The 26,841-nt window shown below is 50.2% G+C and overlaps 2 protein-coding genes and 1 non-coding gene across 3 annotated transcripts; 2 read left to right on the top strand and 1 right to left on the bottom strand.

The window, feature by feature from the left end:
• Positions 1–2,399: 2,399 nt before the first annotated feature.
• Positions 2,400–2,476, bottom strand: LOC118624856. Its single transcript, XR_004958520.1, has one exon. It is a non-coding gene; the product is annotated as a small nucleolar RNA SNORD50 (small nucleolar RNA).
• Positions 2,477–8,121: 5,645 nt separating this feature from the next.
• Positions 8,122–15,381, top strand: HOXC13 (homeobox C13). Its single transcript, XM_036252715.1, has 2 exons — positions 8,122–8,980; positions 14,522–15,381. Exons 1-2 carry the CDS (start codon positions 8,236–8,238, stop codon positions 14,776–14,778), a joined length of 1,002 nt encoding a protein of 333 aa, XP_036108608.1. The 5' UTR covers positions 8,122–8,235; the 3' UTR covers positions 14,779–15,381.
• Positions 15,382–23,865: 8,484 nt separating this feature from the next.
• Positions 23,866–25,477, top strand: HOXC12 (homeobox C12). The gene is made up of 2 exons (XM_036253222.1): positions 23,866–24,475; positions 25,239–25,477. Exons 1-2 carry the CDS (start codon positions 23,866–23,868, stop codon positions 25,475–25,477), a joined length of 849 nt encoding a protein of 282 aa, XP_036109115.1.
• Positions 25,478–26,841: the final 1,364 nt, after the last annotated feature.

Raw genomic sequence — 26,841 nt, 5'->3', positions numbered from 1 at the left:
TTTCACCAAGCTTAAGCTTGGTCGGAGTTATTGAAATAAAATACTAAATAATTACTACACATAAAAATAAAAAACAGAACAAAACAAAGAGCAGCCTATTACAATAAATAACGAACTCTCTCGAAGTCTTGGGAGCGATCCAGGGAGAACAGAGAAAGGAGTTAGGTGCTGCCGCCGCACTCTTGCGGAGCAAAGCCGTGGTGACTGCTACGACGACGGAGGGGACTCGCCTCGCCGTTCAGGCTCTGGAAGTGACCCAAATCTTTTAAAATCCTGCAGAAAAAAATAATTGTGCTGGAAGAACAGACTCAAAGCAAGGATTCTGCCAATCTGAGCAAGATGACAACTTGGTTTCTGGCAGATGTATTTCCCCTAAGATGGCTGGTGTCTGGGAATGGATCTGAGAATTATATGCTGCAAAGTTGCTCCTGGACATCCTCAGACCTAGTGTCTTCATTCTCTCTTAAAAATAACATTTTAAAAAGTATTTTTACCTTACATATGCATGAATACCATTTCCACTTAATTGCTAACTGCATCAGAGAAAACATTTGAGGAGGTGGATTAAAAAACATGTCTGTGCCAACAGATATCCTTACCCACAAACTGTAGGTCCACCAAATACCCCTCACACATCTTAGCATCAGCACAAAGACAATTAAATACTTTAAATTTTTAAAATTAAACTTGACAATGTTGTCATATTCAAATGGAATGGGTTTTTTTTTTTTAACTTTTACAAAGATTACCTAATTATATGGATATGGGTATTCATGGACATAAATTATATGTTAATATTTATCTAAAGTTTCCTTAACACCTAACAAAGCATATATTATATACTTATTTGTCTAGAGATGATAGGTCTATAATAGATTAAAGAAAAATAAATCTCTATTACTTCTTTGGAGGAAAATTCATCAATAAACCAAGCATAGATAAAAAGAGTTACATGGGAGTGCTTTAAATCACAAATACAGACTCCAGCAGAAAAGGATTTTCCTAAGGCCTCAGAGTAGGAGAGGGATCACACAAGGTTCCCCTCCTCCCCACACCTTAAGAATTGTATCTCTGAAAAACTTGAGGCCAGTCTTTTCTCCCATCCATGTGCTTATATGATAGCTCAGCCAAAGGAACGGAGATCACCTCTAGAGAGAGCTGGAGTTGGTGGATTCATGGGGGTTTTCTTCAAGCTCACATCCTGTGTTTCCTTTTCGTTCACCTCTACTCTATAAGCCTGCCCCAACTAGCACCCCTGTCACCATTGACCTGAAAATGTCTCCATGCTATACAATACAAGGCACATCCATTGCAACACTTGTGCAATATCCAGTAGTGTCCAAAAACCCAGACTCAATAATCATTCTTCCTAGAAATGCTGGAGGCCATCAAGTGCATGAAGTCTGGGAGGTAGTCTTTATTCCTTGAAAGATATTTCTTCTTATCTGAGTTAAATTTTTTTCTGATTTTGCAAGTGAGTGCAGTAATCTTTGGGAAGAGAGAAAATGAATGTCCCCATCCTTCTTTCTAGTTCTTTAGATTTCATTGACTTTGCTGCATGTACAAAGCAACATGACAACTAAGAGAAAAAGCTTCTTCTAAATACTCCCTAGAGAAGGGGAAATTTGGGTGAGAGATAGAAGGCAGTAAGGGAGGGGAAAGTCTGACAGCCCTCTCCCCAAGTATATCATAGGGATAGTTTCCCTCCAGTCACTAAAACTGCACCAAATTAGATCTTTTTAAGAAGATTGAATTAATCATCACCAGCAGGAATCTTGAGCCAAGTACCCTTCTGCCTTTTGTTCCATAGATTCCAAGCAAGGCTGGCCATTTTAGCGAAGAGGAGTTTCTTTTCTCCTCTTTAGTTGAATCTTGGGTGTTTACCTCTCTTTTTTTTGGAGATGGTAAAATTAAATTTTTGTTCTTTTGATAGAGATCTTCTGAAATTCTTTTAATTTCTTGTTTTCTGCTGAATGATTTTCAAATTTGAGTGATTAGAATATATCTTCTGTGACTTCTGAGGGTGTCTGGTCAAGGGGAGAACTAGGCTGTGGTCCATTTAGGGTATAATTTCCTTCTTCCCCATGTTGAAATATACATACATCCTCCGCCATCTGCCTCTTAGGGCGCACTAAACTCTAGTTCCCAGAATCATGGTGGCACTAATGGGGTCTCTCACCTAGTTAGAGTTTAAATGTCCAGCCCTCAGCTATGCCTTTTATATTTAGTCATTCTTTGGGACAGGTTAAACAGCCCACTTTAACCAGAAGAAGGCTGTGTTGGGATCCATAACCCCTCCTTGCTCTGAGGTGGAAAATTTTATTTCCTATATCTCCTTTTTTTCCCAGAAATTATTTAAAATTTATTTTTTTTAAATGCTATTGTCCTTATAATGGTTTATCTCAGAAGCCAGATCCACATTAAGTTTTTTCTAGAGAAATTCAGGTTTGGGATATCCACATGCTCTTTTTAAATAACTGGAAATCAGAAAAGGAGAGAAAGAGAGAGAAACTGGTCTACTTCCTTTGTAGGAGCCCCAAGTCTAAACTTTAAAAGATGGAGGAAATGATCGAAAGTGATAAATACCTTTTCCAAGCCTTCGGTTTGTTGGCTTTCTGACCAAAAGGAGCCTTTGTTAGATCTCTGCAAGGAAGCCAAATACAGCCCCCAGCCAACACTCCTCCACCTCTTCCCCAACCCCCCTCAGCTCTCTTGTCTAACTTGAAAATGAACTTGGACTTCCTTCTCAGACAGGCCCTAAACCAGAGAGATTTTATTTGTCTGTTTCTGAAGGGCTTCCTAAAAAGGGGAGGTGTTTTGGGGAGAGAACAAGGGGACAAGAGGGCTCTCTCTCACTCAGCAGAAGATGGGGTTGGGTAGGAGCTCTGGAGAGTCAAGAAGGGGGAGGAGATACTTTGTTAATTTCTTAACTGTGTTTATCCTCTGAACTTCTTTTGTCAATAGGGGTAAGAGGAGGGCAGTTGAGATGCTGCCCCAAAAGAAAAGGAGTAGGAGGAACGATGACTAGAAAAGAGGTGGGCTGGGGAAGGAAAGAATGAGGATGGTTGGGAAGGGGCTCTGTGATGAGTGTGGCCAGGACTGGGAAGAAGTGGAAGAGGGCTGGGGTAGGGACTCTGGAGGCCACTGGAGGTTTCCTGAGAGTTCCCCATGGAAGGGGCCACCTGATTGCCCCACCCAAACCCAGTGTACTACAAGGCAGAGTATGAGATTGGGGGCAGGCCACAGGGAGAATCCAAGAGAAGACTGGTGATAACAGCCTAAACCAGGACCCCTATATAGGTCCCTGTAGAGCCAGAAAAGACAGTTTGGTGTGGTTTCCCAAATTTCAAGCCCTGAATGGGCAACAGAAGGAAGTGGATTTCTTTGATCTAAAAGAGGGAAGTGAATAGGGCCTGGAGGAAGGCAAGTTTGGGTTTTAGAGTAAAAACACTGAAACTAGGAAAAAAGTGATGTCTTAGCCATTCTGGTCCCTCAAACTGGGGGCCCAGGGAGGGAAAACAATAAATGTGGAAGACACCAGGATGACAGCTGCTGTTCAGGAGGTGAGTTCCCAGACTGGGAGGAGAGGCCTGGGTGGCTCTTCTCTGAGGCCAGGCTGTGGGGGTGGAGAGATTAAAGTAGAGCAGGTTCCAGATGGACCTAGGAACCTGGGAGGTGGCATCTGTGTCTGCACACTCCTTGGGCCACCCTACACCTTCCAGAGCCCAGAGAGGCAGAGGGAAAGAGGCCAGGAGGGGACTGGGCAGAACCAGAGAGCCCCAGCTAGGATCAGCCACTTCTACTTTCTTCCCCAACAATACCGCTCTTTGCAACCCACCAGGAATTTTCTCTTAGTGTGTGGAAGGCTCTTCCCACTTAGACACACTCTGAGCATTCCTTTCCCTGGGGTCCCAACCCATTCTGTAAGTGACCTCTCCATCTCAAACATTCCTTTCTTTCCTGGATAGTTCAAGCCTGATGTCCCCTTTCCTTCACAAATTTTCTTTTCTATCATGCAGCTAAACCCTGGAAGGGACCCTCCAAATCTTTGCCCACCCACCAAAGCCCCAAGTCTGGGCCAGAATCCAGACCCCATGGTGGTGAATCTCTTTGTTTTCCTGAAGTCTCAACCCACCCTCTCTCTCTCTCTCTCTCTCTCTCTCTAACTGGACTTTCTCCCATTGAAAGGGGGGGAGGGCAGGAGCTTCACAGCTTCAAGCTCTTTTTTTCCTCAGGAATATGGAGGAAACAAAAGGAGGGAAGAAATTAACTAATGCTTAATTTCCAGATAAGACAATCTGGGTATTGAATTAAGGTGCACACCAAGCTCATTTCTCTCATCCTTCTCCCTAGCCAGGTATGCAACCTACACCCAGCCCCCAAGTGTGTGCCTTAAGCTTGTACCCTCTTGCTGCAAATGCTAGGAACTTACACCTCTGGCTCTGTCTTTAATACAATGAGCCAGGAATTCCACCCCTCAGCTTCAGAAAGACATAGGCATCTGCCTCTTCATTTTCCTTTGGGATGTCTAGGTAGAGGATGAGCATGTAAATTAAGTGTGAATGGAGAGATAAATAGATCAGCAGAGATCTTTATTCAAAATAGAGGATTTCAGCAGAGGGCTGGGTATCATTATAAACACATATGGGCTGTGTCCACAAGGGCATGTGCTGAAACAGTGCACGCACACTGCACAGCCCCAAACCCACAGGCCAGGCGTGCTCACGTCCATCATGCACGTCCAGTGAGAAGGCATAATGACTATCTCCTTTATATGCGGGAGCGTTTGAGAACAAGAATTTCGGAGCTGAACCTAGCTGGGACCTCAGTCCCCAGAGGAAGCTGAGGGCAGAGTGGCCCTGGACACCTCGCCCTTGCAAACGTTCCTTTGTAAAAAGAGCCCAGAGCAGAGCAGGGGCTTTCCGACAGCGCTGCGGGGCCATTTTCCATTTTCCTTTGGTATAATGAAATGCTCTATCTTTCCTCTATGCGAGCAGCACTTCTAGAGACCAAGGAGCCACATTCCTTTTCGTTTGTCTTGATTCTGTGTAAACTTTGTCCGTAGTCCAGCGCCGTCGCCCGGTGGTTGCAGCCCGGTGGCGTGAGGTGTGGACGAGTGGGGGGGGGGGGCGGTGAGAGCGAAGCCGAGGGTTTCAGCACCCGGCTTTCTAGGGCGGGATCGCCTCGAAGATGTAATTACTACGTTTCCAGTGGAGCATATTCTCCTGGAGTGTTTAATTTGGTTTTATTTGTGTCTCAGCGAGATCCACATTTTTTTCGGGGGAGGAGAGAGAAGCGACCCCAGGCTTAAAGTTAATTAACCAACAACGCTTTACTTTCCGCCGCCCGCCCGCGGGTTCTGGCACCGCCGCCTCCCTCCCCGCTCCGGGTGCGCCCCGGCCGTGGAGCTGGCAGTTTCAGGCGCGGAAGGTCTTGGGTAACCAAATGAAAGACCATGTGGACACTTCACCAGCCCCTTAGCCCTGAACTTTCCCCTCCAGCTTTCTCGCTCCCCTAAGTCTCTTTGGGGGGGGGGGGCTACATCTTCTTAGACTGGTCTTCTTGACCAAGGGGATTTTGGTTCCAGCACTTTCCTCCTGTCGCTAAGTTTTGGCCGCACAGTGCCCCTAATAAATGGAATTGTAAAATTGCCGGGTTAATTAAATCTATATCTCATCGCAATAGGAATAGTTAATGTCCTTATATAAACCTGGAAAAGAACATACTATTAATTTTATTTATTGCTGGGCAGCCCGGCTGCACCCAGATCCTTCCCATGGTTCTGCCCCTACTCCCAGAAGCTGGGGGATGGTCGTGTCTTGGGTTCTGGCGAGGAATTCGAGTCTAGCATTGGGCTAGAGCATTCCTGTACCCAGGAATGGAGTGGGCATATCAGGCCCTTTGTTTCTCCCCCTGGCCCCACAGAGCCCGGTCCATGTCGCCGGGTTCTCCATTCCCCGCAGATCCATCACCGGAGGGGAAGCCAGGGTTTCTGCACCACCTCTCTCCGTGTGGTTGGAAACCTCTCCCCTCACCTATCCCACCAGAAAGGCCGCAGGCAGACGCGGGGCCCAAGGTCACAAGACCTAGTCTAGACTAGCCAAGCCGTGTTTACTCTCCTCCTTTCACCTTGACCTTGGACTCCGGAGTTAGGGAAGCCAATTTCCCAGCAAAAAGCGGGCTTCCAGCAAGACCCACCTTCCCCTCTGCTCGCCTCTCCTTCCACCATCAGCCCCCTCAACACACACAGCTTATGTTTCAAACCTTTCTGTTGTGTTTTCTTCCCACTGCCAGACCAGCCTGAAGCCCAATTTCTGAAATCTAAGGTGACCCTTCCAGATGTCGATCACTCTGATAAGAATTAGTTTCTTATCCTAACTCACCCTTGCCAGGACGGTCTCCATCGTCAAACACCACCCTCCCCCTACAGGAAGAAGGGAGACTGCGGTGGGCTGGATCTCAGTATAGACCTGACCATTTGCTCTCGCGGCTGGAGGGGTCCAGTGGGTCCAGCTTAGCCCGAGGTTACTGTGTGGCCACTGCCTGCGTGCCGTTTGGACAGGAGCATCCAGCATGTAAAGTATATAGCAGAGGCAAAAAAGGAGGTGCTGCAGTCCCCCCCCCCTTTTTTCTCTATATTACCTCTTCTCCTCAGGTAGGCCCTGTACTGAACGAGAACTTGGCTCAATTCCACGGAGAAGAGCCCTGGAAAGCGTTGGTTCTATTAAGGTGCCACACTGGGCATAAGAAGCCCCACAAGTCGGGAGATTAGGAGGGAAGAGGGGAACTTTATCCATAAATTGGTGCTAATTTGTCCTTTGAAATATGGGACGATTTTAAAGCATGAAAATAATTCATACTAAAAGGGATTGACCCCAAGAAAGCCCTGGGAGCTAAAACTGGGGTAGTCCAGCTGGAAACTAGTTAATCTGGGCTCTGCTGGGCCCCTTGGCCCTCATGAACCTAAGGGCCCAGGGCCAGCCTGGGGCTGAGGTTAGTACTGAGGCTGGGCCTCCTGAGGCCTCCCAGACTTGCGCCTGGGAAAGATCCCTCCAAAAGGGCAGCGCCCACTCGCCCTCAGTTCACGTTTCCTTTTATACACCGATATGAGAATGTTCGTGCTGTCGTTCAAATCCAGGGCTTTTTTTTAGCTCTTCCAGACCTATTCCCGCCTCCACCCCTCCACCCCGCCGCTTCATTTTTCTGGGTGGGGGGAGGAATATTTCACTTCATGGCTTTTTATTTCCATTGTATATTGAAATATCAGCCTATTCAATTGCTCTCACTTCCCATTTCCCTCCTTTTATTCTCCCTCCATTATTCACCGAGAGCGTCCCTCCTCCGTGAGATGATGTGTGTATTTGGGGCTATCACATTCTCGCAGCGCTCTCTGCTCCGCTTGAGTAAGACTTAACGGGCGAGGAATCCCTCTCAGAACACTGGGTCTTTGGGGTAAGTGGCTGAAAGTAGGAATTGGAAACACCATTCCGTCATCAAAGTCTCTCTTCCCGCGCGGCGTCGGGACCTTCCAGCTGTGAGCTTCTGGAGAGTCAGCCTAGGCCACAGCCAGGCTCCCCACACCCTTCCCGGGCGCGCTTCCGTCTGCTTTTTGGTGTCTTCATTTATTAAGGAAGAAAAAAAAAGTCTCTCCCTCACCCTTAGCTCCAAGCCCCAACCCATTCACAGTAATCTTTTAGGGGGGTAAGGTGTTGAGATCTGTCTCCCCCGTACACATCCTAAGCCTAGGGGTAGGCGCCCAGGAATAGTCCTAAGTCTCTCAAGACCCCTTTTCGTCGGCCAAATTCAGCCTCCCCTCCATCCTCTCCCACCCCTAGGCCTGCCAGGGGGCGTTGCCCTGTCCCTTTAAATCTCCCAGCTCCCTCCTCTTTGCCCCTCTTGACAGCCAATCATCAGAGATTTTTTATTTTGCCCCGCCCTCCCTGGAGGGGTGGGAACCCCAGGAGACCAGGCCCGGACTTCACTTGGCACAGTCCGAGTCACGTGGTCGCGGGAGGGGCGCGGAACGGAGGCTGGCGGCAGCCGGCAGATTTCTTAATGAAGTGTCCCCGCATGCGTAGAAGGAATGTGGGAGGGAGGTGGGAACACCCGGAGGAGGAGGGGAGGGGTGGAGAGGGAAAGGAGGAGGGATGGGGGAGGGGAAAAGAGAGCGAGGTGTCTCCCTAGCTCGCTGCCTCTGGCAAGTGGAGTTTTTAAAAAGCTCAAGGAGATCATGTCATGACGACTTCGCTGCTCCTGCATCCGCGCTGGCCGGAGAGCCTTATGTACGTCTATGAGGACAGCGCGGCGGAGAGCGGCAGCGGCGGCGGCGGCGGCGGCGGCGGCGGGGGAGGTGGCAGCGCTGGCGGAGTTGGGGGTAGCTGCAGCGGAGCGAGCCCCGGCAAAGCCCCTAGCATGGACGGGCTGGGCAGCAGCTGCCCGGCCAGCCACTGCCGCGACCTGCTTCCACACCCCGTGCTGGGCCGCCCACCGGCTCCCCTGGGCGCCCCTCAGGGCGCCGTCTACACGGACATCCCGGCCCCGGAGGCGGCACGCCAGTGCGCCCCGCCGCCGGCGCCCCCCACCTCGTCCAGCGCCACCCTGGGCTACGGCTACCCGTTTGGTGGCAGTTACTACGGCTGCCGCCTATCGCACAACGTAAACCTGCAGCAAAAGCCTTGCGCCTACCACCCGGGCGATAAGTACCCGGAGCCGTCGGGCGCCCTGCCTGGTGACGACCTGTCCTCCAGGGCCAAGGAGTTCGCCTTCTATCCAAGCTTCGCCAGCTCCTACCAGGCGATGCCCGGCTACCTGGACGTGTCGGTGGTGCCTGGAATCAGCGGGCACCCGGAGCCGCGTCACGATGCTCTCATCCCCGTCGAAGGCTACCAGCACTGGGCACTCTCCAACGGCTGGGACAGTCAGGTGTACTGCTCCAAGGAGCAGTCGCAGTCCGCCCACCTCTGGAAGTCTCCCTTTCCAGGTAAGGAAGGGGCCCGAGCACAGCGGCAGCAGCCAGGGACCCCTCCCCGCCCCGCCTGCCCCCGGGCTCAGCGCCCCAGCCACCCCCGCCGTCTGGCCCCGGCGCGCCGGCTTTGCTGAGCTGCCGATGGAGCTGGCCCGGTGAGCTGCGCTGAGGAATGCTCCGGGGAAGAAATCTGCTCCGACACGTTCCCTGAAGCTGCCTGGCTGAGAGTGAAGCAATCATAGGCGCCCGAGCGCCGGGCCGCCGGCTGGGCTCGAGTCGGTAGCTCGCCTCCTCCTCCCCCAGCCGGCTCTAGTCTCACGCGTGGCTCTCGGCGGGCAAAGCCCGCTTCTGACTAGGAATGGGGGTGGGGTGGGTCTCGAATGCCTTGGAATCCACAACCACCAGCACAAAACCCTCAACCCACCGAATAACTGGTTGGGGGTGGGATAAGAACCCCTAAACATTTTCTTTGCCAGAATTTTCAAGATCATTCAGGCACTAGACAGTTTATTTTAAAATAGGAGTCTGATTTGCCAGGGTCAACAGAAATGTAAGATGCTTCTTTCTTTCTTTTCTTGGTGTATTTAAAATTTAAAACATTTTAAATACATCAAGAAAATCAGCCATGAATTTCCCGATTGTTAAAGGAAGAGACCTAAAATCTCTCTCTCTCTTGAGAGTGTGTAGAGAAGGGAGTTTGCATCCCTCTCCTGGGATATAAGTTTTATTTTCCTCTCTGATATACTGAGCTCAAATCCTGTGGGTGTTTCCACTGCTAACTCCCCCAGATGTGGGGGGAAAGAGAGTTATCCATGCTTCAAACACAGAAAGAAGAAGTTAAGGATGAGAGGTGTGGAAGAGGAAGACTTGTCTTGGAGGGATCTCGGGTCCAGGCCCTGGCTGGGAATCCCTCGGTTTTGTCTGGCTATGTATGGGGTGGGGGCGATTCACCATTGTCCTGGTCCTTCTCCAATTGAGGCTCTATCTAAATGGGGGGGGGTCTTGTAACGGGGGGGGGGGCACAGGTCCTAGTTTCTAAAAACCACATCAGGAGCTTTGAATTCAGCACTGCACTGAAAAATCAGGATGGAGGGGTGGGTCTAACAAATCCAGAGCTTCAGTCTGCTCTGGCTATAAGTAGAGCTCAGTGGGAGAGGGCTTACTGGCTCCCTTCTGATATCCGCAGGGGTCCTGTGGGGGCCAGAGAAGCCATCGATGTCTCCCTATACTGTCCAGAGGGTCCTCTAGCTATGCATATGGGCCCAGGGATATTTTCATTGGGAAGTATAGACCTGAAGACCTCTTAAGGGTGGGCCTGAAATTCCTCTGCATTGGGGACTGAGGCAAGGGCATGGTGAAAATATCACTGAATGATGTTAGAAAGTGTAGCAAATAACATTCTTGTAAATATTATGAGATTACTCAATATAACACAACTGAATACCAGTGTGGGATCCACCATAGGCACCCTATTTCTGGCTGCAAGAAGATTTAAGAATGAAAGAATTTTAGTACATGGTATCATGCACTGCCTATTTGGCATTGGCTATATTTTTATATAACATTATTTCTGTTATTAACCACCTAATATGAAACACATAATAATACATTCCTAGAATATAGGCAATTCACATGTAGAGAGATGGCCCTTTAATTCCCATTTCACCCAAAGGGAAAGCTCCATAGGAGTTGGGTATCTAGCAGGAATTCTTGGAGCAGGATGAGCCAATAGGCCATGCTAAAGGGCCAAAAGGCAGGAGAGCATATGCCCACCAGGCCCACTGTGGGCAGAGGTGCAGGTCTAGAGCAATGGGTGATGGATCTAATGTGAAGAAGTGAAGAGAGGGAGCTAGCTGCTCTGGCCCCCTGTGTGGAGTGGAGTAGAGATGAAGGATTGGAAGAAGCTCAGAAATATCTTTGAACAAAATATACATTTTAAAGAGTCCCAGGAAAAAAAAACACACTAAAAATAAACACTTTGTGATCATAGCCTCCTAGAGAAAAATAGCTTTGAAATAAAAATATATAAAGCCCAACTGAGATTTAATACACTTGCAAATTATGGCATGCAAATTAAGGCATGGGAATAGATATAAAACCCAGTGTGTCTCAGCAGCTATGTGCTCAAACACTCCCTGTATGGAAATAGAATTAGGCTGGTGTATCACAGTGAGTGCAGAGGTCCAGGTAAAAGGCAGATGAAAAAGAAATGATCTTCAGACACCTTCCATCTTTCTGCCCACACAGAGATCTTTTAGAAGTAGTGAGATTTCCAGATAACTCTGTCTATGCAATTGTGGTTTGTTCGGCAGCATCTAGGCATAAACACTACTGTCTCTCTTCAGCGCCTCTGGCTCTGAGAAACCTCATCTATGGCAGTCTGGGCTGGTGTGGGAGATGGAGCAATTGTTCAGAAAGATCCAAATAATTAGGGCCAAGATGTGTTGTGGCTTCTTCCTTCCCCAATTATACAGAACCTTGTTTCATTGCTTTTTTTTCTTTCTTTCTTCCAATGGTAAGTATAGACATTGGAAAAAAATTTTTCTTACATAGAGAGGCAGAAATTCCAAGAGAGAATCAGCAAAGAAAGGGGTGGGAAGAGACAGAAACAGACAGACAGAGACAGATAGGATTAGAGGAGAGAGCAAAAGAGAAAAATATTTAGTGGATTCTTTGGGTCATACTGGAAGTACCTACTGACAAGCCTTTGAATTTTGGTTGAGAAGAGCAGCTAGGATTTCTAGCTGGGCATGGTCCTCTTCAGAGCCCTGTTGTGGCAGTGGGCAGGCAAGAGCGAGGGAGCAGGGAGAACCTGTGCACCCAGCCCCAAGAAAAAGCTATGACAGCATTGATCTGATTTTTATTTGCTCCTCAAAGGTGTCTATTAGGTTCCCAGGTATGAAGTAGTTTGAGTGCCTGTATGCTCTGGAGGGAGATTAGGGAAGGGTTGATTGTTAAATTAATTAGCCAACTCCCCTACTTACTTTAGGCAGTATAGACACTATCCAGGTTTAAGTTTCCAGATGTTTGCACATCTGTAGATCCTACTTTCTTTTCAGACAAGACAACAGACAATGCAGCAGGGCTTCTGTGAGAAGGCAAGACTGAAGGTATTTCCCCAGGAGACCTTAAAAAAAAAACACCACAACACCCCAGCAGTTTGGTCTGACCCATGAAAAACTTGGCCAAATCAATCCTTGGTATTCTACAGAGAAAAACAGCTAGTTTAGATCAATTACTTGTTTTTTCAAAATGTTTTTTTTTTTTAGGGTTTATTTATTAAACCTCATTGGAAAATTAGAGTTGGGGTTTAGGGGACCCAAAATTGGGTAGGTAATTGTGGGCATTTATAGAAAGTGAGGCAAATAACCAAGGACAATGATCTGGTTAATTCAGCAATCAATTCCCACTTTTATTTCATTTTGCTCTCCAGGGAAAAGGAAGTATTTTAAAATTGTACCAGGTAGCCTATTTCCATTTGAGAACTTACTGTGTCATAATGTTGAGTCTGAAAACCTGGATTTAAAATCTGGCTCTTCCACTTGAGTTATTTTACCCACTCAGAGCCTCAAATTCTCTACTTGTAAATGGTTTTTATAAAATAAGCCTGAAAAATGTTCTGAGGATTAAAACAAATAAAAAGAAATTTTCAGGGTGTCCTCATATCATTACGTACCTTCTGTATTTTATTCTTGTCCCAGAATAATCAATTTTCTGAATTATAGTTACATCTGTAAGAGTAAAACAAATTTGAGAACTGATTTTTTTAAAAAAAATTTATCTTGTACAAAAATATAATTTTTAACCTAAAGGATCTGCTCTTTTAAAGTGTTTTGTTTTCCAGATTTTTATAAAACCTTGGCCTACTCATACATAGGCAGAGAAAAGTGACAAGTCCAACAATTTTCCTGGAAAATTATCAACATGAAAACAGCCAAACCAGGCCATTGGAACCTCTCTTTCTCATATTCTTCCTGAACACTTTATTTCCTCCTTGCATTTGATTGCGACCTCTTCTCTTCCCATCCTGTATAGATAAAGGTCCTTGGGAGAGAGCAGATTTAATAGGAATGGGTGTAGAGAAGGTGTTTTATGAGGGTGGGGTGAGAACGGCATTTCAGGAAGACCTTTGTGTCTTCATTCCTCCGGACTGTGTCTACACCATCAAAGGTAGAGAGTGAAGGGGAAACACCAAATATTCTGTCTTCTTCATTAACTTCTGCCTGAAGAAGTCTAATAATTACATTTTTTAAATCAAGGGGTCACTTATTTAGATAATCTCCCTAGTTTCCCACTTCCCCTTGAAAGTGTGACTATGACCATTTTATTGACAGAGGTGAGAGTGGAGTGGAAGGGGGATATAAGTGACATTTATTGTTTGTTTGTTTGTTTGTTTATTTGGTACGTGCTCCTAGAGGGAACTGAACCTGGGACTCTCTTGTCTGCAGGCCGATGCTCCAACCGCTAGCCAAACTAGCCAGGGCGACATTTATTGTTTTTAGTTCCTGTGAAATTTTCAGAGTATAAAGAAATTGAGCCACTACTGGTTAGAATGACAAGGTATTTAGGATTTAGGGTTAGAATACCTGCATGGGATGAAGACAGTTTTCTTCAGCCTGGGAAGAATGGAGGGGAGAAGGGGTTGGAAAAGAGCAGAATTTGAGCTGTTTTGGTGAGTGGACATTTGTGGGGGCAGGGGAACATTGAGTTCTTTTTATAGACTTATGTGAATAGCCGATTTTATCCCCAAGTAAAGCTCTCCTGGTACCTTCTCTTGTGGACAGATGCTGAGCATGGACCCTTTACTTCCAAGTTCCGATTCTCTACATCTCTGGGCCAGGGCCTCCCACCTTGGGTGTTAAATAGCTTACAACAATTGACTCCTAGTGTAATGGGCTCCCAAGCAGGCTGGCTTCACCTGGACACTTTTCTTTCCTCTATTGGTGCAGGCCTCAGATTCCTCGTGCAGAGCCAGTAAGGAAAGGTCTGAGCAGCCACTTGGTGGTCTGTGCCCACTGAAGCTATCTCCCTGCCCAACATGTTCTCTCTCAAACCTACAACAGAACACCTTTGTCTCATACTGGAACAGAGTATAAGCTGATGGATGCCCTAAATCTGAAGGGAACTCTCTTAGAGCACAAAGATTCTAGTGACGTGCTGTGCGGAGCCATAGTTAAGCCTGAGGCAAAAGGAAAAATCAGTAATACTGGCCCTGTCCTTATTTAAAACTGATATTTTGTTCATCATGGATTTTTTGCCTTCATTTTTATTTTTTTAAAACATTGTATTGAAGTATTTATCTTGATTACCGAGTTTTTGGCGCCCCCTCCTTTAAAGTTTGAACCAGAGGAAATAACCCAGTGGCCTCGTCTTACTCTTGGCCTTGCTAATAACAGAGACGCATAGGATTTGGGGGCAATCCCCTGGCCCTCTTTGAGTCCCTGCCAGAACCTTGCGCCTCAGCCTCTGCGGTGGTGCAGCCGCGGTGCCCCTAGCTCAGTCCAGGTCCAGACTCGGGACTCACTTGCTGCCCACCTGCTTTCTCTCTCCCCTTAGACGTGGTTCCCCTACAGCCTGAGGTGAGCAGCTACCGGCGTGGGCGCAAGAAACGTGTGCCCTACACCAAGGTGCAGCTGAAGGAGTTAGAGAAGGAGTATGCGGCCAGCAAGTTCATCACCAAAGAGAAGCGCCGGCGCATCTCCGCTACCACGAACCTCTCAGAGCGCCAGGTCACCATCTGGTTCCAGAACCGACGAGTCAAAGAGAAGAAGGTGGTCAGCAAATCGAAAGCGCCTCATCTCCACTCCACCTGACCGCCTACCAGGCCACCTTCCCCTTCTATTTATGTCGCCGCTTTGTACCATAACCGAACCCACCGAAGGACCCTTCGCTGGTGCAGACGAATATTTAATGTTAACAAGAAAGAGGAACCTCGGCTGGGAAGCAGAGAGTATCCGAGGGCGGGGCACTCTGCCGCCCCCTACTCCCCACCCTATCCTCAACCCCCACCCCCGTCCAGATGGGACATACTGGGCCTCAACAGCTTCCGAGGTGGGTCCTGGCAGGCTGTGGGAGCAAGGCTGCCTGTCCCCACTCTTCCTCACCCCTCTCCTTGCCCGAAAGCCCAGTCGCAGCAAAGAACCCCATCATTCCAACCAAAGCAGGGTTGGAAAACTCCCAATGACCCCGTTCTTGCCTCCTCCTTTGCTGAGCAGGTAGATGACCCTCCTGAGGGTACGACCTTGGTTCAGGACCTGGTTAGCTTATAATTTCCTTCCAGTTCCTCCCCCTGCTCCCTGTCCCTACTGCACTCCTTAGTTAGGCAAGAATTCCCAGTTAAGATTTTCTGTGCATATTTTAAAACTCGAATTAATATTAATGATAATTTTTAGGGATCTGGCACCATGATTGGAGTACAGGTAGCGCATAGGTTTTCTTTCTTTCCTGTCTATTTCAACAAAAGCTGGAATTGGCTTAAGAGCCGCCTCCCCCCCCCCCCCCCCCCACACACACACATCTCAACCAAGAAGCTGAATTTCTCAGGAGCTGCCTTTGCCCCCACTGCCTCCTCAGTTCTGCTCTCCCAGTCATCATGAAGAAAGCCAAGGACAGAAACTCAACCAGGCTTCTAAATATTGTTCTCTCCTCTTCCCCTCCTCCCTCTTCCTTCTCCTCTTCCTCTTTCTTCTTTCCTTCTCTCTCTCTCTCTCTCTCTCTCTCCCCCCCCCCATTCACATTAGGCCAAAAGAAGCAGAACTTTCTTTCTAGAAAAAAGAACCAGAGGATGGAGAATGGGTACCCCAGTAGAGTCTCTCTCCAGTGATTTCTCCATCATGGCAATAGCTGAGGACAGAGGCCTCACACTTTCATTTTTACTGATTTTCCAGAGGAAAGCAATTTTCTCCCCGGAGGCCAAAATGAGGGCCCCCACAAAACCAGCTAATGCAGACGCTGCCTAACATTTCCCTCCTCAAAGGCCAACTTGGTGCTAGGGGGCCCCATACCTTCTCCCACTGACACATTACAAAACAGTATTCTTTTGAAATGTTCATCAGAAATAGGCTTTTAAAAATGTTGTGTATCTGTATATAGTATTGTGATGTCTGGATGACAATGTATTGAATTGAATGCAAAAAAAAAAAAAATCCACAAACCTGTTTTTAAAATAAAATCTTTTGGGGGGGCCTTGATTTTATTGCTCAGAGTCTTTCTGAAGCCTCTTCTGCCCACTGGCTCTTCAGAGAAGTTTCCAATGCCCTGACTCAGCCAGAAGGGGCAGAGGAAGAGTATAGCCAGCACCCCCAGCTGGGAAGATCCCTGACTCATATTTTGCTCCACTTAAGTTATTTAAAACGTTGGGTGGTTGAAACTATCTAGGCAGGAGAAAATTACTTCCCATCCTGATGGAGAGAAGGATGTAATCAGCAACTGAAAAGGCCTGGGAGCAGGTGAGTGAGAAAAGTACGTTGCCATTCACTTCCCTTAGTAGTTGGGGCTCAGGTCCAAATTTGGATGGTGGAGCTGGATGCTGTAGTTGTGGTGGTGCCACGTGGCAGCAGCAGGGAGCTAACCTTAGGTTTCTGAAGCCCCACTCTTCCCAGAGGATCCCGAATTCCTACCAGTTCGGGGCTGGGGCTAGAGGGAGGGCCACACTGCCACCCTGCTCAACATTCCCAGGCTGCACTCTTTCTTTCCCCATCAACCTATATAGAGAGGTCAGGCTGCTAGGATCCCTTTTGCCCCCACTTCACTAAACCAACCCCACTTTTATTCTCCAGCATTTCTGGAAACCTAGGTCTTCCAAACAATCTGGAGCCATATAGACTCTGCCACTAATTTGTTTTCCTGTGGAGTCAGTCCATGACTATCTCCCTATCTGGCAGAGTTAATGAGATTGTTAAATTGTTAGGTTAGGAGACTTTTAAAAAGCAATATAGCCTAAAACAATGTTATCTTGGATTAAATCTTTACTGCAGCAATTTTTATTTATAATATTTTTCCTCTCCTGAGACACCGAAAGACTGGAGGCATTTGGGTTGGAAATTAGAGTTCTCTGATCTCCCTTTACCTGGTGGCTGAAGTTTTTAATATTTTATTTAAATAAATAAATTTTTGTGACGATGAAACACACACACGGAGTCTGAGAGACAAAGAGCCTAAAGAACTCACCATCTGTGGAGGCATTGCTACTGATGTGGCACCAGTCCTGTGAACTCAATTTCAATTCCGGGTTAACTATCAAAGAATCATATGCTGGAAAGTAGAGATTTAGGAGGTTTATGTGAATCTCCCAGGAATAAGGTTCATTCTTATTTCCATCTCCCCTTTCTCTTCCCACCCACCACCCTAACCTCTTCCAAAACCAGTTTCCCTTGAGATGAAAAGAGTTGAAGATTAAATGTATGTTTGGTCAGAAAAAGGAACTGAGTAGACAAGGGGTCTAGGGCTTCCTTGATATGCCCCTGCTTAACCGAGAGTGCTTTGGGTAGTTCCCACAACACACAATGTAGACGCGGTGGAAGTTGGAGATTGGGGTGGGGGTGGGGAAGAAGTCCAGAGTTCTCTGAGGGGCCCTCCACTTCTGCACACAAACCCACATATAGTCAAATGAATGAGTCTTTCCACACATGGAGGGGCCAACACTTAAGTCCCAGGAGAGGGCAATGGAAAAGAGAAGGAGAAAGCCTGTGCAAGCTCATTGGGGTTGCACTGGGGCCCCACTAACCCAGGCAAGACTGAAGTCCCTCTGAGTCCCTATAAGTTCCTGTGAGTCTCAGTGTGCCAGTGTGCCCTGGATTAAATATGCCTGGATGGGTTTGGGAGAATTGTCATGCTTGGATCAATTTTAAGATGCCTCTCCCATAAAAGTAAGCATGAGAATGGAGACTCCTATGTGAAACAGGTATTGTGTGACTGTGTTCTGGGGAGGCAAAATTGGGAAAATGTGTTATTCTTTTCCTGATCATGTTGGTCCCTTACCTTTCTGTCCTCCAAGAATTAGCATTCTCATTGGGGACTCTGTGAGACATTCCTATAGAGGGTGTGTGTGTGTGTGTGTGTGTGTGTGTGTGTGTGTATTTAGAACCTTTGACCAGTTGGAGAATTTCCTCAGCCTTTACTGCCTGTGTGTGCAACAAGGTCAGGATTGAGGATCTTTGGTGGGAATAGGCTGGAGCCTCACAGAACTCTCTATCTGAAAGTCATTCTACAACTGCCAGGGAGGGCTCAGTTATGTCCTTTCCTGAGCTTGAGGGGGAAACTTTTCCCCACCATATCTTCATCCCCAGACCTAGGGTCAGCAGACTAGGACTTTCAACTGATAGTCCCACAGCCAAGAACCCACCTGAGGGAGCAAGGTCAGCAGTTCTCAGGAGATTCCTTCACGGCTGTCTCTAGACTATCTGCTCCTGAGGCGGATCCACAGATGGCTTGGTCAGCAGTGAGGGAGTAAAGCAGGTACAGCCCCTGAGACATTTTTCATTGCTCAGGATTTGAGCTGGGGACATGCGGCCACTCCTTACGTTAAAAAGAGAACACCCCACCCTAGGACCCCACCCTGGGTCCACTTGGATGATATGAAGAGCCCACTTCCTCAAAACAACTCCAACTGCTGGATCAGATGTGTATCCAGACCTGCGCTGGTGGAGGGCTGAGGGGTCCTGGGGAGCGAGGAGCTTCTGGGAGGAGGAGGGAGCCAGAGGCTTACACAACCAACCAGGCTCTTCCTCTTTTAGCCTTGACCATGACTAGGTCTTTCTGACCTTGACATCGCAAGTAGCACAGGGAAGGGGGGAGGGTGGAAAAGGCCTTGATCTTCCGGTGGCCTGGGAAGGGGAGGGCCGATAGCCCCTTTGACGCGCTATCCCCCTTCCCGCCAGAGCCCGCCGCTTCTGTTTACACACAGAGGAGGTGTCGTCTCCAGTCTAGACAGGGGCGCTAATAACGCCCATAAAAGGCGGCCTCTCCAGAGATGCTCGGCAACTCAGCTCCCGCGCGCCTACGGCTGGCGGCTCCCTCCGCCTTCTCCGCCCCGCCCTCCTCAGATACTTCGGGTTGGCCTGTGGGCGGCCTTGGGGAGGGGGTACCCAGAGGGTGTTTAGGGGCTGAGAACCCCCGCCTGGTACCCTTCTGAACCTCTTCTATCTTCAAAGGTAAGTGGACCCCGCTCTTCTAGCCCAGCTATCCTCGGGGTAAACAGCACATCCTCCCACCACCACCACTAGCCTCTTGGGCCGGTTACCCCCACTCCAATCCGCCCTTGCTCTCCACCCCGCACTGGGGGCTTGGCTTTGGGAAGCGTTTGGATAGCTGGGCAGAGCAGACCCCAGGCAGATCTCAGCCGCTCCCTAGAGCTAGGCCTGGCCGGAAGCCTTGGTCACCACAAGATGCCGGCCTTGGGGAAGGGGGGCACTGAGAGTAGTCCTCACCACGTACAGAGCTTCGAAGTTCGCGGAGACCAGGCCCCCTGGGTTTCCGGATCCATGCAGGCGGCTGTGGGCGTGGCGTTTCATGAGAGCGGTGTGTGTGTGTGTGTGTGTGTGTGTGTGTGTGTGTGTGTTTTAAATTGGTCCCCACACCTTTCTTGACACTCAGTAATTCACTAGGCGGAGGAGATCCTCTGCTGGCGGAGGTGGAAAATGTCAGAGCAGCGCAACTATTTAACTATTAGCGCGCCGAAAAGACAGAAAATGAGGAAAGATGGCCCATTTAGGGATGCTCAGGTGAGAGGTGAAGAGTTGGCTTCCCAGATATTCCCGTCTGGGATTCCCCACCCCTTCCTCATTTCCTGAGTGGCAATCAGGCTGGGGTCTTGCGGTGGGAGGAAGCTCAGAGAAGCCGCAGGACTGGAGGAGGTAAGGACGCTGTTGACCCCAGGATGCCTGCTTGAGCCTGAAAGCCTAACTGACCACCCTCAACCAAGGTTTCTCTACCCCCCCCCCCCCAGGTTGCAGGTCCTTAGGAAGTAACACCTGGAGAAGGGGGCTCCCAATTTCCTTTTTTAAAGTCCTGGGCTCCCTGAGGGAGGCCTGGGAACCAGGTGGGCTCCGACCTCTGGAGGCTAGTGAAGCAAAGATAGAGGAGACTGAGCCCCGCACCTCCATCTCTCAGTCCTGTCTGAATCCGACTAAGATCCTGGCGCAAGCCTGAGCTGCCCTGAAGGGGCGAAACAGGACTGAGGGTCGAGGCCCAGGCATTGCACATTAGCCGCTTTTCATCTCCCCTCTCCCTGCCAGCCCAGTCCCTACCCACATTGCTTCCCGGACCCAAGCTTGCCTCATTTGCATATGAGGCAGAACCGCTTTCTGCAAACTAGACAGTGACCTTGAACCGGGCTACCGGCTTCTCCATTGACAGGGGGAAAGGCGGCTCCGCGCGGAATAATTTCGACCTCGGGTTGGCGGGGAAGCCCAAACACAGCCACTCACAGCTGCTCCGCAGTGGCTTACGCGGCCACTTTGCCCCGCCACCAGAGCCAGTGTGGATTTTATAATGAACTGCTTTCGCCTGGTTCACCGGTGGCGGTGACTCGAGGCCCCGGGAGGAGGCCGCGAATATGCAGGAGGGATGGAGGCTCAGACAGAGAAGGCGTGGGAGAGGAGTCATGGCATTCAGCTGGTGTATACGTGGAAAGAGGAGGGCTGTCACGGGTCTTCAAGAAAAGCCTTGGACCACATCCTGGCCTTCAGTTTTAATTAACCCCTGAGTTAATGAGCGGGGTATGGTTGAGCCAGGCCAGCTGCAGTAGGAACCCGTGGTCCAGGCGCCAGCAAGCAGGCCATCTCCTCTAACCTTGTGCGTTGATGAATATGTAGGAGAGTGGACGTCCTGATCGCTCCGCGGTTCCAGAGCCTGGGACCCTGGCCAATTATAGTTTTGCATCGGGGCTGCGAAGTGCGGGCGGATTAAACCCGCTGTCCAGCGCTTTAGGCTGGGAGTCCTTTCCAGCGTCCTTACCCAGCCCCAGCGGGCTCCGGGGGGTCGAGCAGCTCTTACTGAGGCTGGATTTAGATTTGAAGCTTCGCACCCGAGCCTCCCGCCGGCCCCAGGGACCCAGGCTAAGGGTAGCGCTCTGGGGACTATTTGTCCGAGCTCGGTTAAGGAAGGGGCGCCTGAGCTGTGTGCGGCGGTGGCCTTTTAGGAGAACAGAACCGCGGGGGTTGAAGGGGATGCTGAGCGCTTTTGTTGCCTGGGTCCTCGCTGGGGTTCTGAAAGCCCCTAGGTTCACACTGAGCCCCCGAAGAACAGGACACTGGGGATACAAATTTTGATGGTGATTCATGGTAGCTCTCCCTGAGCTGACTCAGGGTCCGAAGCGCGGAAGAAAGAGGGGTTTATGCATGTGCCAGTGCCCATAGAGTCCAAAACCTGGAAAAATGGCCTTTTTGATGGGGCCAAGTCAGACTGATAGAAACTGCGAGGGAAGGAAGCCTTCACACTCCATCCTCATTTCCCCGGCGGCGTTGCATCTGCCTCCCTGTGGCCATTGCTCTGTGTACTCGGCGGCCTGGCCAGAGGGCAGCAAGCAGACCTCTGAGCCTGATATTTTCGGGCTAGGGAGGGATGGATAGAGGCTTAAACCTTTCTCCCGGAGTCCCCCTTCTAGGAGATTGCAGTTATCTAGGAAGGGAAAAGAGAAGGGGGAGAAGCCTTCACCACACAAGAACTAGTGATTACGCGGCAAAGTCCAGCTCGGCATTTCTCCCACCAACAATAGCGGCTGTGCACGGAGGCCTGGAGGCCTGCAGACCTCGCCGCCGATGCAGTGTTCTGATAAAAAACAGCGACAATATTAAAGTCACACCCTGTTTAATTTTGTGACCAAAATCACCCCCAAATAAAAATTTTTAAAATTAAAATTTTAGTGGTGCTCATTAATGCATCTTGAAAAGGAGGCGTAAATAAGATGTTGGGTGTAATGTGACCTGGGATTTGCAGCTGAGGGACGCTCCTCTCTTCAGTCCTGCAGCCCCTTAATCAAATCAATTAGGCACAAAAAATCCAACCCAGACAGTCTCCTGCCTACTCTTAAGCGCCCAGCTCTTCCGGTTCTGACTGGAGGTGACTTCGCGAGTCTGGCATCCCACTACTCGGTCTTGGTTCCGCAAGTTGGGCACCCGAGAGCTCCCGGGGGCAAAAGGAACCTGGCCAGGCAGCCTGGCGGGCCAGGGCAGGGAAGGGAAAGCCTGGCGAGGAGAGGATGCCTAGCTTCGAACTGTGGCCGGCCAGCGGGGCTGGGCGACGCCTGCGTTGAACATTTCTGTCGGAATGAGCAGCTATGGTTTGGGATATGAATTAGCCTGGAGCTGTGGAATCCTAAGAATCTTCGTCTCTCTGCCGCGGCATCCAGCAGAGGAAAGGGAGAAAAAGAGGGAGATGAGAATTGTTTGCTTCGGTCTGCTCCGTCTCATGCTCAGACATTTAACTTTCACCTACATAGGTTTTTCTCTCCCATGTTCTCTCAGACTCTTAGTCTCTAAATCTTCTGGTGTTTCCTCATATTTAGACGTTTCCTAAACTACTTATCTCACCTGTATTACTCAAAGCTGGGCATTGGACAGGGACCCAAAATAATCACTTAGAAATTCGACTATTTTGTCTACTATACTCCTGTAGAATACACCTAGTTTTGAAGGTTTTTGTAGTGTTTTTTCATTTTAATCCACTTGACTGTCTTCTGTGGACTTCGTTAAAAATGGTTTGTGGTTTCCAGAGGTTGATGAGTCTTGCCAATGGCCAGCTTTGGATTCTGAGACTTCTCCAGAAGGAGCTGCTGAGGTTAGCACCATAAATATAATGTTAAGCCTCCAACAAGATAATTCTCTGAAGTTTTTCCCTCACTCCCAGCACACCTACTGGTCTCAGCTTTGCTATCTGATGGTCCCAGCAGCAGGTTGGGCCGGCTAGGGGGTGCCCGTGTCTTCTCCGCAGGGGGAGTCAGGAGCTTCCCAGGACAACCAAGCTCTGCTAGGGACCCAGAGACTCTTGTTGCAAAGAATCTGGGAGACCACCCCCCAGAAGCCCCCACGACGCACAGAATCACAGTGAAGAGCAGTCTGAGCCCCCAGACATTCAAAAGCAGGCAGGCAAGTTCATATGGAGCTGGGTGCCTCCTTTTTCTGTCTCCCTCCTCATCCCTCCTCTAAGGGTTGAGTGGAAGCGTGAGGGTGGCGCTCAGCTTGTGGAGGAGACCCCACATTAATAATTCTCCCCGAGTCCTTCCTGGAAGAAAGAGCCTCAAGTGTCTCTCCAAAGTCCGAGAAGAAAGAGCTGAAGAAGGAGAGCACAGCAGCCACAGGCTGGGAGAGATAGCTGCAGGAAAACCTGTCCTTACCCCCACTCGCCTCTACTGTAAATAAACCCGGTGCCAAAGGGCTCATCCGTCTCCTTAAACAGCCAGTAAACTTTATATGACACAATATCTAATAGTAATTTATTGGGGAGATATTGTAAATTCCAACGGTTTTAGTTAATAAAGGAGCTAATTAAAGAGGGACAGGCTGTGCTTGGCCAGCTGTTGGTGAGGAGATAATACATTGGGGGGGGGGATTTGCAGGGTGCAAAAGTGTGTATGTGCTGGTATTTTTGGTGTGGCTTTTTCTCTCTTGCCCCGTGTCGGGCGATTGCCTCACTCTCTGCCTTAGGTTTTATATGATTAAAAAGAAAAGAAAAGAAAAAAAACGAAGCCAGCAGATAAATCTACCCCCTCGTTTAGGCCCACCCCAGATTGGGGAAGGGGGAAGTTGGCGTTGGTGTGAGGTGGGGGGGATTCACTGTCCCCACCCATCCCCCTGGCGGCCTTGCCCACGTGAGCTGGACGTCCAATGGGTGGCCGGTGCAGGTTTAACTATGTTTAATGTCAGATAGCAATAAAGTAGAAGCTGCCGGTCGGGCCCGCGGAAATGGGCGAGCATAATCTCCTGAATCCCGGGTTTGTGGGGCCGCTGGTGAACATCCACACAGGAGACACCTTCTATTTCCCCAACTTCCGCGCGTCTGGGGCGCAGCTACCGGGGCTGCCTTCGCTGTCCTACCCTCGCCGCGACAACGTGTGCTCGCTGCCCTGGCCGTCGGCGGAGCCGTGCAATGGCTACCCGCAGCCCTATCTCGGCAGTCCAGTGTCGCTCAACCCGCCCTTTGGTCGCACGTGCGAGTTGGCTCGAGTTGAGGACAGCAAGGGTTACTACCGTGAGCCCTGCGCGGAGGGTGGCAGCGGGGGCCTGAAGCGTGAGGAGCGAGGGCGCGACCCGGGCCCAGGAGTTGGGCCCGGGGCAGCGCTTCTGCCGCTAGAGCCGTCAGGGCAGCCTGCGCTCGGGTTCAAGTACGACTACGCGGCAGGCGGCGGCGGTGGAGACGGTGGCGCGGGACCTCCGCACGACCCGCCCTCGTGCCAGTCTCTGGAATCCGACTCCAGTTCGTCCCTGCTCAACGAGGGCAACAAGGGCCCCGGCGCGGGCGACCCCAGCAGCTTGGTGTCACCTTTAAACCCCGGTGGCGGGCTCTCGGCCAGCGGTAAGCACCCCGGCCCATTCTCGAGACACACTCAGGGCGGGACCTCTTACCAGGGCGAGCAGGGTAGGACCGAGCTAGAGCTGCCTGGGGTGACAGAAAGTGTGGTGAGAAAGCACTTCTTTTAAAAAGAAGTGGGGTTGGGGGAGTCCTATATACATGTAAATATCCCCATAAAAGAACAGATGAGATTCCTTTACCAGCAGCCTGTGGCTGGAGGGTGCCGGGAGCTCCGGATACTGGGGGTTCTGACAGAGACTCCCCCAGGACTGGGGGGTGGGAAGGTGGGGACCCAGAGCTTGGTCCCGGCTCTCCCAGGGCCTCTGTCTCCACTTTCCCACAGCCCCCATTACTTATTTTTTTTTCTTTTAAAAAACTCTAGTGGACACTGTTTACTCTCACCACTGGCTCATGTCTATTTTAACTGATCAGGGACCCCATCCCAGAAGATGTGAGAGGAAGGGGCCAGGATGTCCTGGAAAAGAGCTTTGGGGAGAAATGAAGGGACAGAGACATAGAAGGGTCAGGGATACTGCAGTGGGAGGTAGAGTTGGGGAGGCAAGGCAAAGAAGTGAAAGAGGAAAAGGAGAATGATGAAGGATGGGAGTTGGTGGGGACGGGGTCTTCGTAGAAGAGAGGAGACAGGACAGGAAGGGCATGGGGTTGGGTATTAGGTCAAGGTGAAAGGGGCTAGGGAAGGACCAAGAGCTCTGAGCTTGTCACCTCTTGGTCTTCTGGCCAACCCTGCTGGTTCATCTCCACCCAGGCACGCCCTGGTACCCGATCCACAGCCGCTCACGGAAGAAGCGCAAGCCCTATTCGAAGTTGCAGCTGGCAGAGCTGGAGGGCGAATTTCTCGTGAACGAGTTCATCACGCGGCAGCGCCGGAGGGAACTCTCAGACCGATTGAATCTTAGTGACCAGCAGGTCAAGATCTGGTTTCAGAACCGGAGAATGAAAAAGAAAAGACTTCTGTTGAGGGAACAAGCTCTCTCCTTCTTTTAGGGGGCAAGACAAGGGAGCCAGCCCCAGACTGAGCCTGTCTCTGGCAGAGAGCAAGAGGGGGCGCTGCCTGGGACACAGGCCCCCCCACTTAGAACACCAGACGTCTCTGGCAGGCCATCTCTGGATGTCCTCTTGTCTGTTTTGTTTGTGGTTCCCTCTCACACACCCCCAGCAGGCCCTGCCAAGCCCCAGAGAGAAGGGAAGGACCCAGCTAGGGAGACAAAAAGCCCACAGCTGCAGGCGAGGGTTAGGGACAGGGAAGGCTGAGGCACTGGGGAGAGGTTGGTCTAAGGCAGACTGGGGCATTGGACCTCTGGCTAAGGGCCCAAGCGACCATTCCCACCACTTTCTTTCTGTGATCTTAAGTCTGTTTGCCTGAAAAAGTAGGCAAGGGTGGGGACAGTAGAACCAAGTCTCCTAAAACTTGCTGTTGTTGGGATTAGGAGACACTGAGGACAGAGCAAGAGTGGAGGTCACCAGGGAGAGGGGAGGGAGACAGGGTAGCTCTGGGAGGGCAGGAAGAAGTGGGGGAACCCAGGAGGAAGTGGGGTTTGGAAGAACAGAATGATCAGCAATGCCCATGTCCATGGGGTCTGGGTCCTCCAGGCCTGGACGCAGACCAGGTGGAATGAATGTTTGGCAGAACGAGCTGCGGACAAGGCGATCACAGCCTTATATCCCCTCTAGCGTAGGCTGCCCAAGCATCTCCTGGTCCCCAGCCCTCTTCCGAGCCTTCTGCCAGCTCATTCGCTCACAGGTGTGCTGCCATCCTCTCTTCCCGATGCCTAGGTGGCTGCAAACCAGAACTGCAAGTGAGGAATTGAGAGCTAAACAGATGCAGCCTCAGGTTCAATAGCCACTCTAGGGACCTCAACCTGGCCCTCTGGGAAACCCAAGAGGCTGTGAAAGGGGCTTTCAAAGCGCAGTTTTGATTGGCCCAAGAGTTTCGGCAGCCAAAGGCGGCCACCGCGGATTCTTTCTTCCCCGCTGGCGTTCATGGTCATGGCCGGCGGCCGAGCCAGAGGCTGGACCCGCATAATTTACGAGGCCTGAGGAGAATCCGCCCCTAAAGGGGCTATGGCCACAGTGGCCCCCCACTCAGTCCAGGTTTCCCAGGCTGGTGACAATGAAGGAGGAGGCACCGCAGCCCCTTCCCAACTCCTTTCTGTTTCCCACTCCAACCTCTCCCCAACTTGGCCCTTTGTCTCAGGATCCCCTGCCTCAGCCTCCAGCTTCCAGCCTCAGAGTACAAGGACCAGAGCAGAGGGAGGAGCAAATACCCAGAACTGGATGGAGGCCAGAGAGTGGCTTCCCCAGCGGAGGGCCTTTTATTCCCAGCCTGGATCAGGCCCCAGCCCCAGCCC

This window comes from Molossus molossus, unplaced genomic scaffold (assembly GCF_014108415.1).
Source record: "Molossus molossus isolate mMolMol1 unplaced genomic scaffold, mMolMol1.p scaffold_m16_p_10, whole genome shotgun sequence".
Lineage (NCBI taxonomy): Eukaryota > Metazoa > Chordata > Mammalia > Chiroptera > Molossidae > Molossus > Molossus molossus.
Note: the sequence above shows the minus strand (reverse complement) of the source record. Positions and strands in the feature narration are given on the sequence as shown.

Coding starts and splice junctions, on each gene's coding strand:
- HOXC13 (XM_036252715.1), top strand. CDS start 8,236: ATGACGACTTCGCTGCTCCTGCATCCGCGCTGGCCGGAGAGCCTTATG. Junction 8,981..14,521: donor CTGGAAGTCTCCCTTTCCAG/GTAAGGAAGGGG, acceptor CTCTCCCCTTAG/ACGTGGTTCCCCTACAGCCT.
- HOXC12 (XM_036253222.1), top strand. CDS start 23,866: ATGGGCGAGCATAATCTCCTGAATCCCGGGTTTGTGGGGCCGCTGGTG. Junction 24,476..25,238: donor TGGCGGGCTCTCGGCCAGCG/GTAAGCACCCCG, acceptor ATCTCCACCCAG/GCACGCCCTGGTACCCGATC.